Genomic DNA, 12930 nt, shown 5'->3' with positions numbered 1-12930 from the left:
GAATGGACAAGCAGCATAGTGTCCACAAAAGCTCAGAAGCCAATCTGATAAAGACCTTACCTACATCATTTTTATTGTAGCTGTCTACCTCTGGTCAGTTTCTGAGTGGAAGGCCATCACTTCCATGATGTATCAATATCAGAGCCTTCACCTCTCCAACTAATCTCACACTCTCTTCTGGGCAAACTCTGGGCTCCATCCAAACACCATTATTCTCAGTCCAGCCTCTGCACTGACCAATCCTTGTGCCTTTGCCCATGTGGTTCTTTTGCTGTGTCCTCCCCACAGCTCCTTCCAGCCACCCTCCCACTTGAAGGAGCCACCTCTTTCTCCTGGTGGCTCACTAAGGGCTCTGCAGTCTTGCTCCCATGTATTGAGCGGCTAGAGTCTTTTCCCCAACAGGAAGGCATGTTGCTTGGTGGAAACACTGCCACTGTGCTGCTGACCCATGCCTGCCCCCTCCCTGGTCCTTCAGGGTCCTGCAGCTATCACCTACCTTTCCACGGCTGTTGGAGTCACGCTGGTCAGGGCAGGAGCACCTGGCGTGGCTTTGGACCGCTCTGTGAACCGGGAATCAAATGCTTTCATGGGTTCAATCTTGGACGGGGTCGTTAACACAGAAGGTGACAATGCAGCAGGAGTAGAGGTAGCATTCATACTGGGGTGAAGAAGAGGGGAGGCATGTCAAGCACAATCCTGAAAGGATCTGGAGGTCTAGTATTTGCATTATTTGGAGCCTACTAAAAAAGGCACAAACATCAAACTTCCATAAACACAAAAAATTTCAAGATACAATCTACTACTCCCATTTCTTTAAAATTTTCATGTGTTAAAATTATGGACACCGAGAAGGTTGTGAGCAAATGCATACACATTTCCCCCCTTTGCACTGTTCTGAGAGCTTTTGCGTGAAACATGAGGCCTAGAACATGGTTCTTACAGCCCTTTTCTCTAGTCATACTGCCCTATCTCCAAAACTTAAATACAGCACCTCTACCCCAAACCACTCCAACCGCTCACCTTTCCCACTTCAACAATGAGTCTCATGAGATAAGCCTGCACCTGGGGTGCTGAAGCCATGGTCTGCTCCTGGCCTTTACCCTTAGTCAGGCATCCTCCATCCTGGGTGGCCCCTCCCATATCTCCCTGTGACAGTGTCACATTCTTGGCATTATGCTCCAAGTGCTCATCGCACAGCTTTCGTCTTCTATTCCACAGAGAAAGGAGAGGCCAGGCAGAAGCCTGCCCGGTCCATCCTTCATGTCCAAGCCCACATAACATGCTTTGGGACCATGGCCACTGTGCCTCCTCCTGAGCACACCCAGGCGAACTTCCACTCCCACCTGCCCAGACACCACACCACATGCCTGGACAGCCCCATTTTTCTCCTCCATGACCTGTGGCCACTAGAATGGGCCATCCCCGAAGCAGTTCTCAGATCTGGCATGGTCTATCCTTCGCAGGCCCCCTTCTTCCTGGCATGCTTTGCTTCCTCACTGGTCTTGCTGCTCAGTCTTTTCTTCCTACCCTCTCAGGATCCCCCCAGGACAGTGACCTAATGTTTGGGCATGCCTCCACAGCCATGGTGCTAGCACACAGAAGTAGGAGCCTGCAGTAACACAACACTCCATTCCACCAATGGAGAATTGCTCTAACGGTATCAGCTGTATCCCAGAAGCAGGGGGCTGCAGTAACACAAGACTCCATTCCACCAATAGAGAATCGCTCTGATGGTATCAGCTGTATGTGCCAGGGAGTGGCCAATTTGGGGCACCACCACCTAATAGAGTCACTCTCCTAAAATGGAGGTCTCAAAGCCTTCTATGTCTCCATTCTGGGGAAAAGCCCAGACTACCTGATCCAGCACAGACACCTTGGCCTTCTCCCTCTTCTTGGCCTTCCTGAGGGGATTGGGGGGCTGCTGCCCCTAATACCCAGGCCTCCTCCCCTGGTAGGCCTGTATGAGCCCTGTGGAGGGTACCCTCTGAGGCACCTCCCTGACCCTGAGATACCAGCCCCTCTTTGGATGGCTAGCCATTTCTACCCAGGGGACCTGAGGGGCCACCTGCAACCCTGTGGCTGCCTCTCCCCTACCAGCCTACACACTCCCTGAGGATGAGGACCCACCAATTAAGCCCCTGCGATGCCTGAGGCCTAGCAGGGTATGTAACCTAGAGCAGGTGCTGAGCAAACATTCACTCCTGGCTTTCATTTGTGCTTGTCTGGTTCTGATTTCTAATTTGGTTTCCAAGTAAAGATGGATGAAGACACAGGCTCTGTGAGTGAATATAATTCTGAGAGTACGAGGGGAGTCTATGCCTTTCCACAGGAGCACCCTGCCTAGGATGGATGCTCTGTGATGTGCTCAGCAGACTGAAGTGGAGGCTGAGGCCCCAGAAACGTGAAGGACCTCCAGTGTAGAGCTGCCAGGTGGGGCTGACTCTGCAGCATGTAGCATTTCACTGATAGCTCCCACCCTTAGCAGCCTGACCCTTGGTCGGCCTTGATACACTCTCTGTGAAATCCTCATGGTCCTGTGCATCAGAGACTCACTGAACAAGTCCTCCCCTCTGAGAAGTCCCCATTTCAAATCAAGCATTTTTTTCTTTCTTTTTTCACTGGAGGGGCCACAAAGTGCAAACAGAATAAAATTCTCTGTCCTCAAAACCATGTGCAAACCTGAACTTTCCCCAGCGACAGGAACAAGCCTTGGCACCCACTAACCTGTCTTTATTGACAGAATCGCCTGCAGGTCTGGCACTGGCAGCCACCACAGGCTCTGTGCAAGGCTTCGAGGCGCCGAAGGAGTTAGGGGTACTGGAGTCCAGTGGCAGTAGCTGTGGACTGCTGTGAGAAGAGAGCATGGTGCCCGCCAAGGAGCCCGAGAGGGGGATGCTGTTAAAGAATGCCGTGGAGAAGTCCCTGTCATCAAGTAAGAACAAAAGTCAGCCTTGAAAGTCAGGTGCCACATCCAGTACTTTATACATTCAAATAACTTTTTTCTAGGTCCAAAGGCAGTAGGTTTTCATGACAGAAAATCTGCAAAGTTACAGAAAAGTAAAAAGAAAATTAAAGCCACTTAATATACTATATATTTAATTGAATCTAGGATTTACAGGTTCTATATGTACTACTAAGAAAGAAAACAATGCTACTAATTGTCAGATGCCATTGATTGTACAACACACCCAAATCTCAGAGGTGTTAAACTGTGCAAACACATCTTAGGAGGAATGAAATGCAGCAATACAGAAAGGGCCTCCCTTTCATGAAGGGCCAGGGGGCATGCCACTAGGTGGGTGTGCCATAATATACCTAACCCAGCCTCTACTGAGGGACCACAAGACTGTCTCCAGCTTTTTCTATAACAGATGCTGCTACACCAGGACGCAAGGTATTGCAGTGTCAAAACTGAGGATTCTGGGACAGCCAGGTCTGACTCCTCTGCTATTTGCAAGCTTGTGACTTGCTCCAACTACTCTTGTGCCTCCAGTCATGTCTGCAAAATACAAAGTGTCAGGACTCTCCCCATGGGGTTGCTGTCAGGACTAAAGTAGTTGGTGTAGGACACTCTTAGAACACACATTAGCTGCTCAAAGAATTATGAAATTCTAACAATTGTCATTACACCTAAGATTCATATAATACATGGGATAAATTCTTAGAAGTGGAATTGTAGCAGCAAATGAAATGTTCACTGATGATTTGGAATAAATATTTCTAAAGTGCCCTCCTCAGAGGTTTAAATTATAAGCCATGTATGAGAGCACCTATTTCTCCACATAGGTGCTTAGTAACACTTTTATCAAATTTCTTGACACTTAACAATCTGACAGAAGAAAAATGGTATCTTACTTTAATTTTCATATGAGTGATGTTGACATTTTTTCTTTTTCTTTTTTTTTTGAGATGGAGTCTCACTCGTCACCCAGGCTGGAATGCAGTGGTGCGATCTCGGCTCACTGCACGTTCCGCCTCAAGGGTTCATGCCATTCTCCTGCCTCAGCCTCCCAAGTAGCCCGCCACTATGCCCGGCTAATTTTTTGTATTTTTAGTAGAGACGGGGGTTCACCGTGTTAGGCAGAATGGTCTCAATCTCCTGACCTTGTGATCCGTCTGTCTTGGCCTCCCAAAGTGCTGGGATTACAAGAATGAGCCACCATGCCCAGCCGACATTTTTTCAAAATAGAAATACTTGATTTCCGGCCAGACGCAGTGGCTCATGCCTGTGATCCCAGCGCTTTGGCAGGCCGAGGCAGGTGGATCACTTGAGGTCAAGAGTTCGAGACCAGCCTGGCCAACATGGTGAAACCCCTGTCTCCACTAAAAATACAAAAATTAGCCGGGCATGGTGGTGGGCACCTGTAATCCCAGATACTTGGGAGGCTGAGGCAGGAGAATCTCTTGAATCTGGGAGGCAGAGGCTGCAGTGAGTTGAGATCACACCACTGGACTCTAGCCTGGGCAAGAGTGAGACTTCACCTCAATTAAAAAAAAAAAAAAAGACAGAAATACTTGACTTCCTTCTTTTTGTGAACTGCATGTTCATATGCTTTGTCTACTGTTTTGTTATTGGTCTTTATTACTGATTTGTAAAAACTATTTCCATATTAAAAAACATTCCTTATATGGTAGGAAATATTTTCCCTGGGATATTGTGCTTCAACTATTTATGGCCTTTTTACTTTTATTTTTTATTTTTTGAGATGGAGTCTTGCTCTGTCACCAGGCTGGAGTGCAGTGGCGCAATCTCGGCTCACTGCAACCTCTGCCTCCCAGGTTCAAGCGACTCTCCTGCCTCAGCCTCCCAAGTAGCTGGGACTACAGGGGTGCACCACCACGCCCAGCTAGTTTTTGTATTTTTTAGTAGAGACGGGGTTTCACCATGTTGGCCAGGATGGTCTCCATCTCTCGACCTCGTATCTGCCTGCCTCGGCCTCCCAAAGTGCTAGGATTATAGGTGTGAGCCACCACGCCCAGCCAGTCTATCTTTTAAATGCACTAAAATTTTTAAATTTTTGTGTACTCTAAATTGTCACTTACAGAAAATAATTTTTTGACCTCTGATATTATAAAAAATACTCTTCCAGGGAATCTTCTAAAAGTTTAAACAAAAATATTTTAAACAACAAAAAGTTAAACGAACTCTAAGCTGTTTAGAATGTATGTAATAAATTGTGAGGTTGGGACCCAACATTGTTTCTAGCAGTGGGGCAGGGGCATGTAGTCCTGTCTTCCATTTACTGAATTAGCTAATGTTTTATCACTGATGTGAAAAGGTACCTTTAAAATTCCCATAAATACTCGGGCCTATTTTCTGATATTCTATCATATTCCACTGCTCTATGTATTCATGTGTCAGTATCTCACTGTTTTGAGTATGACAGCCTTTAAGTTTTAATTTCTGGTGGGGCTAGTCTTCCCTGATTAATCTTCTTTTTCAGAAATATTTCAGCCATTTCTATTTATTTTTCCACATAACTTTATTTTATTTATTTATTTATTTGATACAAAGTCTTACTCTGTCACCCAGGCTGGAGTGTAGTGGCACGATCTTGGCTCACTGCAACCTCCCAGGTTCAAGCAATTCTCCTGCCTCAGCCTCTGAGTAGCTGGGACTGCAGGCGCGCCACCACTCCCAGCTTATTTTTATATTTTTAGTAGAGACGGGGTTTCACCATGTTGGCCAGGCTGGTCTCAAACTCCTGACCTCAGGTATCTGCCTGCCTTGGCCTCCCAAAGTGCTGGGATTATAGGTGTCAGCCACTGTGCCCAGCCGAGTTTTCCGCATAACTTTATAGTTACCTTGTCTGATTCCAAAAATTCCTATGGTTATTTGTACTGGTTAAATTTATAGGCTACAGGAGAGCTGACATCTTTATGATGCCATCCTAGCTAATCAATGGTATGAATTTCTAGTTATTTCTTTAAGTTTTCTTTGAAGCCTCTCCGTAGGGTTTTAAATTTTTTCTTCATTAAGGTCTACATCTCTGGTTGCATCCTAGTTATTTTATTTGTGAATGTGACTTATTTCTTTATGCGCTCTGAGGATAGCTGGTGCTACCTGACTTCATGTTGATTGTATTCAGCCACCTGACTATCTTCTTTCATTGCCTATGGCAGCTTTTCCAGTTGATTCTGTTATAAACCGTATCATCCTTAAATAATTATCCTTTCCAATTTGTTCTTTCCTTTGACTAACTACATGGGCTAGGACCTATAGAACAATGTTAAATTGTAGTTGCAAGAGTAGGCATTTGTTCAGTTTTTGAACTTAATTTGAAATAAGATAATTTATCGAGTTAAGGAAGCATCCACCTACTCCCATTTAACTGAGTTTTAAAAATTACGTTGAATTTTACCAAAATGCCTCTTAAGCATCAATGAAAGAGATCATATAATTTTTTTTCTTTTGATCTACTGATATGTAGAACTAAATAGTTACCTAAAATTTGAACCTCCTTACTTTCCTAAAACAAACCTCACTTGGTCATGGTATATTAGCCTTTAACAAGCAGTAAGGTTCTGTTTGTTACTATTTCACTTAGATTTTGCATTGACGTTCAGAAATGAGAGTGATCTTGAATTTATTATGTTTTATCCTTGTAAGATTTTGATATAAATATTATGTTCATTTCAAAATAAAAATTTGCACATTTCTTCTCCATGCACTAGAATATTTAAAATGGTGTTAACGGTTACCTGAGTTACCTGTTCCTGAAAAGTTCCTAAAGTTTCCCTGTGAAGCCATCTTAGTCTGGTGGCTTTGGTGGGGTTAACTTTGTCCTCTATTTCTTCCACAATAATTTTTCACTTTTAGTAATTTTATTTTCTTCAAAAACTATCCATTTTCTGTGCAAATTTATTTGCACAGAGTTCAGCAAAGAAGTCTCTCATCTTTTTGATTTGTCTGCTATTATTTCTTACTTATACCTACTTTGCATATTTATGCTTTTTCTTTTTTCTTGATTAGCTAAGCTAATAAGGACCTATTCTGTTGCTACTTGTTTATTAGAACGTGGGAATCGGGAGGGCAAAAAGCTTTTAATACCAAAGGAATCAGGTCCTGGTGCCAGAAATATGCACCCTATGTCGAAAGTTGGCCCCAGACCAGACCTACCCCTTCTCACCAGGTAAGGCCTGGAAGGATCCACAGAACAAAGTGCCACCATCAACACCACCACCTCCCCATCCCACAGGCCCAGTGTGCTCAGAGCTCAACCACACATTGGGTCTCACTTGGTCCTAGTAAAAGGTAGGTAGGGGCATTATCACCTATAGGGTCACAATAGGAAAAAGACTTAGTCAAAAGAAAATGAGTGCTCTGTGGGGAGTCAGCAGACCTGGTTCTGGCTCTACTCACGGGGACCTCAGAGCCTGCACATCTAACATGAGGAGACTGGATCTGTACACTGTACAAGAGAAGGTTTCTTCAGACACCAAGGAAGATGTGGAATAGCTTGTGGATGGACAACTGCAAAACGCAGAGGCCTAAAGTGTGTGGTCTCTATGAAGGGCTTACAAATGCCCTGAGCAGATAGGTGGAATGAGAATAAACCCAGAGTGAACTGCCTTGACAGTGGGGGTCTATTTCTTTTACATAGGGCCTTATCATTTTTCTTTCTTTTTTTTTTGAATCAACACACATCATTTTGGGAAGAATAATCAATTCAAAAACAATCCTCACTATATACACTGGGACAACAGCAAGTGGTGAATAAGTCTCTTCCCCATCTCTGTCCCCAACAGGAAAATGTGTTTCAGAGCCCTACCCTCTGCCCAGTAATTCCACTTCTAGAAGTTATCCTGAGAGAATCACAGGTGAGCTCAAAGACTCATTTATAATCATGAGAAACTGGACACAATACAAGTCCACAGTGAACTGGCTAAGCAAATCCTAGGACGGGAACCTGGATAATCAGACAGTAAACGCCTCAGAGGACTAGTTATTAAAATGGATGAATGGGCAAGAAACAGTAACAAGTGGGGTAAAAAAGACTGGAAATACAGATATCAAAATGTTAACAGTGACTGTATCTGATTATGGATAATGTTTTTATCTTCTTTGGGCTTTTACTATTTTCTAAATTTAACCATGTGTAAATATACCTTTCATAATCATAAAAATAACTTTATGAAAGAAAAAAAAGAAAAAAAAAATCAACCTGACTGACTGCCTTCCTTGTGCGTCCTCTGGTGCCCTGGCAACAGTGAAGTGCAGCAGATGTGCTGGCTGCCTTAGCACTACCACCCACCACATGATTCAGGTGCGCACAAGGGCTCCAGGAGGAGTATGGGCTTTGAGACTCTGGGAAGCTGAGCTCAACTTCCTTGCTTCCACGTTCTACCAGTCAGGTTGTGAAGGGCCTATGAAGATCCTCACCGTGAAAGTGTTAACCGCTGAAAGAAGACAGGAAGATCTCACCAGATAAGATCATGAAAGGGGAATGAACCAGTACCCAGTGTCCAGCTGTGCTATGCAGAGAGGCGTGATTCTTCTCCGACCATCTGCCGTCCGAGTCTCAACTTGTTTCTTCAGAAGATTCTAGCAAAGCGGAGTTACATAAATGAATGCAAAAGTTTCTGCCAACTATTTCCAAATATTAAAAAATAAAGTCTATTTTTTTCCTGGTGATAAGAACACTGAGCATAAGATCTACCCGCTTAGCAAAGTTTTAAGTATGCAATATCATATTGTGAACTGTAGGCACTCTGCTGTAGGGGAGATCTCTAGGACTTATTCATCTTCTATAACTTAAACCTTATACCCTTTGGCTAATAACTCTCATTTTCCTCTGACCCCAGTATTCACCATTCTATTCTTTGCCTCTGTGAGTTTGACTATTTTAGATTCCTCATATAAGAGGTATCATGCAGGCCAGGCGCGGTGGCTCATGCCTGTAATCCCAGCACTTTGTGGAGGCCAAGGTGGGCGGATCACGAGGTCAGGAGATCAGACCATCCTGGCCAACATGGTGAAACCCCATCTCTACTAAAAATACAAAAATTAGCTGGGCGTGGTGGTGTGTGCCTGTAATCCCAGCTACTTGGGAGGCTGAGGCAGGAGAATCGCTTGAACCAGGGAGCTGGAGGTTGCAGTGAGCCAAGATTGCACCACTGCACTCCAGCCTGGTGACAGCGACACTCCATCTCAAAACAAAAAAAAAGAGGTATCATGCAGTATTTGTCATTCTGTGTCTGGCTTATCATTAATTTGTACACATTAAGTATGTATAACTTTTTATATGTCAATTATACCTCAACATGGTAGGTTTAAAAATAATAAGGCTTCTAAGGAAATGTATTCTAAATTCTCCTTCTAAGCCCTTCTGGTACAACTAAACAAGACACCTAAGCAAAGAACAAGCAGTGGGTGCATGCCACACTAGCCGCCCCACACAACAGCCATGGAAAGGGCTAAAGGACTGAGCCCTGCACCCATGAACCACACGTCTGTCACTGAGCTAGGGATTTTCTTTCCTTTTTTTTTTTTTTTTTTTGAGACAGAATCTCACTCAGTTGCCCAGGCTGGAGTGCAGTGGTGCAGTCTCGGCATACTGCAAACTCCACCTCCTGGGTTTAAGCAAGTCTCCTGTTCAGCCTCCCATGTAGCTGGGATTACAGGCATTCACCACCACACCTGGCTAATTTTTGTTTTTTTTTCTTTTAAGTACAGACAGGGTTTCATCATGTTGGCCAGGCTGGTCTGGAACTCCTGACCTCAAGCGATCTGTCCGCCTCAGCCTCCCAAAGTGCTGGGATTACAGGCGTGAGCTGCCATGCCTGGCCTGAGGTAGGGATTTTCAAACTGACTTTCAAAATAGAATCCTTCCTTCCACAGAAAGCTCGTAACTAGGGGTTTTCTCTCATTTTTTATATCTGAATTGCCTGGAGGAGGTTTGTCAGCCTACATAGGCTCCTGGAGATGGATTTAACTCCCCAAGCAATAACATTCCCTACCCTTTTCCTGCCCCATTTCCAACCCCTTCTCATCAAACATGGCTTCCAGATGAAGAAGGGGAACCCACAGAAGTCTCCTAAGGGCAGGGACCGAAATCCACTGTTGTTAGCATCTAGGATTTCCTAGAAAGGCCAGCAGGATAAAGTTCATAAGTTCTTACAAGAGATGACCTCCTCTGGGCTCCTGGGGATAAGGTCTTTGATAAAGGGGATCCAGGGCCCATGCAGCAGTTGGCAAGGGGCCAACAGGCCCGAGGCTGGCTAACCCATGGATCCCGTGCCAAACTAAACAAATCCCTTCCTTCCCACCACTGGTGTCTGCCCTTCACCCTGTCCCTGGGCATATGTCCATGTCTTTAGTGCCATCAGGCAGGGCTCTCACCTTCCTGATATCTTCAAGACTCTCCCCATTGACGACACCTGCGACTGAGGTGGCTGAGCCCATCTCCCTGGTCGCGGCACTCTTCTGGTCCAGCTGCTGCTGCTGCTGCCTCCGTTGGTACTTGAGCATCTCAGGGTTCTCAATGACGGCTGTGGAGAGCTGGGCCTCGGTCATGATGGCCAGGCTCTTGCCATAGGTGGACTGGTGAATGCGGCTCTGGGGAAGCAAGAGAGGCAAAACATGCCAGAGTGAGCATCAGTGTGGCCAGTGCTGCCCACCAGCAGGCAAACCACAGCAGGGCTCTCCTGGCTCTGAGCAGAGAAGGGACCCAAGGCCAACTCCCCATCGCCTCCCACCCTATTCTGCCTGTCCCTCATTCGACAGCTCTGTTGATGTCTCATGCTCTCCCTCGATGTTTATGGCCTCCCTTGTATCCGTAGCTGGGATGACAGTAAATGAGACAGCCAACAAGACAACACTGCCCCACAGTCTGGTGCAGAACAAATAACAATCCACAGTGCTTCAATGGAAAGGAAGATACTCAAGGTGCTAACTTAAGGCTCTTAAGGACCCAAATGCATTTGGGAATCAGATCCTAGAACAAGAGTCTACTTTCACAGCTCATTTGCAGCCATCAGCCCTGTGGTTGGAAGTCCCCATTGGCCTGCTTACAGTGTCTCTAAGAGTATGGGAAGGCCTGGCACAGCAGAGATGGGGAGCCTCCTTTACTCCCACCCCTCCTAGTATGTCATCATACTCCCTTCCTCCTAGGCCCTCGTAGTCTTGTCCCCTAACAAGCTAGACAGAAGCCTCATGAGAGCAGAGATGGTGTCCCCAGCACACTGTAGTAACGGCTGTACATGAAAGTGCATGAGGAACAGACTTCCATGGGATGTGCAAATGTCCAACGTGGGATTCTGCCCAAGAACAGGGACTGTGGTTAACAGGACATCTGCTTTACACCAGAGTATGGGTTAAGAGGCAGCATTCCAAGAGAGGTGCCTCGGGACTCGCTCCTGCAGGGCTTGGATGTGGCCAGGAACCTCCTTCTCTTGCCATCTTGGCTCCTGCCCTTCTCTCCTGAGTCTATCCCCTGGAATCTCGAGGCAGAATTCAGGGTTTGGCCAGAGTTTCCCTGGTGTTCCTCCAACATGGAGTCCTAGCCTGTGACTTGGGAAATGGTAAGCAGATGGGTTATTAGGCTCCCAGAGTGAATCCAAAGGAGTGCATAGTGATCCCCAGGTACCTGATGACAGTGACAAGATTGGAGGAGGACCTGAGGCCACTGAGATACTCATTCCTTCATGGAAAAATGATGGGGTGGCAGGACCCATTCTATGTGCAGTCACTAAGGCAGACCTCTCCCCCAAAGGGGTTCACATTTTAGTGGGGAGGTCACACTGTAGGTTAAGAGGAAGCTTCCACCAGCAAATAAGGTCATATGAGAGAGCTGCCAGCCTGCTCTGGGCTTTCACAGAGCTCCCTTCAGACACATACACACATCCTACCAAGCAGAGGCAGGTTTCTAAGCCTATGGTAGGTGAAGCAGGGTTTCTCTCAAAGCCTGGAAGAAGGACACAGAGACCCCATCACCCCGGCAGAGCACAGAGGGGAGGTGGCCTGGCCCACAGGCAGCAGGCCTGGTTCCCTCTTCTGACCTAAGGGTCACACACAGTCTGGGCAAAGAGCCATGCTATTTTCTGAGGCTTAGTTTCCATATCCACGAAATGTATGAGCCCTGCCTTGAAGGGTTTTGTGCAATTTAAATGAAATCATATATGCAAAACACATTCCCAGAGCCTGGCAGACAATACGTTCTAAGAAATGACCAATATTACTACCATGAAGGGGAAAATGACATGAGCAGGAGCCCCTGAGGAGTCACTTCAGCTCTTTCCCAGAACAAAAACCTCCCAGTGGATGGCCTATTATCAGCTCAAGAAGAGATGCCTAAAATAGTTCTACTCTTAACTCCAGGACTTATTTCTGAAATGGGAACTCGTTTTTTAATTGATCTATTTTGTAAAGAAGGATTACAAGATATAAAAGACAAATATCCCATTACATGTTAAGACATGACGTGTCTGTGAATCCCACAAGAAGAGGGTGTAGTCAAAGGGGTCTCTCAGAGCTATTGTGGCTATGGTCACAGAGCACCCAGCAGCACAAGGGCCGTCAGCCTACCTTCTCCTCCTCGCTCAGGGGATCACCAAGCTCATCCTGGGAGAAGTCGAGGAATGCCACAGAGCCATCCATAGAGCACACCAAGATGCCCAGCCCATTCAGAGTCCTGAAAGACATGGCCATCAGCAGCCTGGTAGCAAGAGCCCCAGGCAGACACATATGCCATAGTAGCTGGCCTGTGAGGATGGTGGGCAGTGTTCTAGGGAGATGCTGGAAACTCCTGGTTCCCTTCTGTGGCCTGAGGGTGGGGGAGCGGGGGGCAACAATTGTGTCCCAAAGGGCCCTGGTGTTCTTTAGTTCTAAGCAGGTGTACAAAGTATCCCTTACCATATGTTCTGTAAGAATTTTCAATTTCACTTATCTTACTTTTGAAACTATTAAAATTTAAAAAAAAACTTGACAAA

At 45.9% G+C, this 12930-nt stretch overlaps 1 protein-coding gene across 1 annotated transcript in view; it reads right to left on the bottom strand.

Moving 5' to 3' along the window:
- LOC126929776 (protein HIRA) overlaps positions 1-12930 on the bottom strand; it is a 100445-nt gene that overhangs the window by 43281 nt on the left and 44234 nt on the right. The window contains 5 exon segments of the mRNA XM_050746435.1: positions 497-658; positions 2725-2922; positions 8460-8545; positions 10343-10558; positions 12527-12632. Coding sequence (XP_050602392.1) covers positions 497-658; positions 2725-2922; positions 8460-8545; positions 10343-10558; positions 12527-12632 — 768 coding nt within the window.

The sequence above is a fragment of the Macaca thibetana genome, chromosome 10 (assembly GCF_024542745.1).
Source record: "Macaca thibetana thibetana isolate TM-01 chromosome 10, ASM2454274v1, whole genome shotgun sequence".
Taxonomy (NCBI): domain Eukaryota; kingdom Metazoa; phylum Chordata; class Mammalia; order Primates; family Cercopithecidae; genus Macaca; species Macaca thibetana.
Note: the sequence above shows the minus strand (reverse complement) of the source record. Positions and strands in the feature narration are given on the sequence as shown.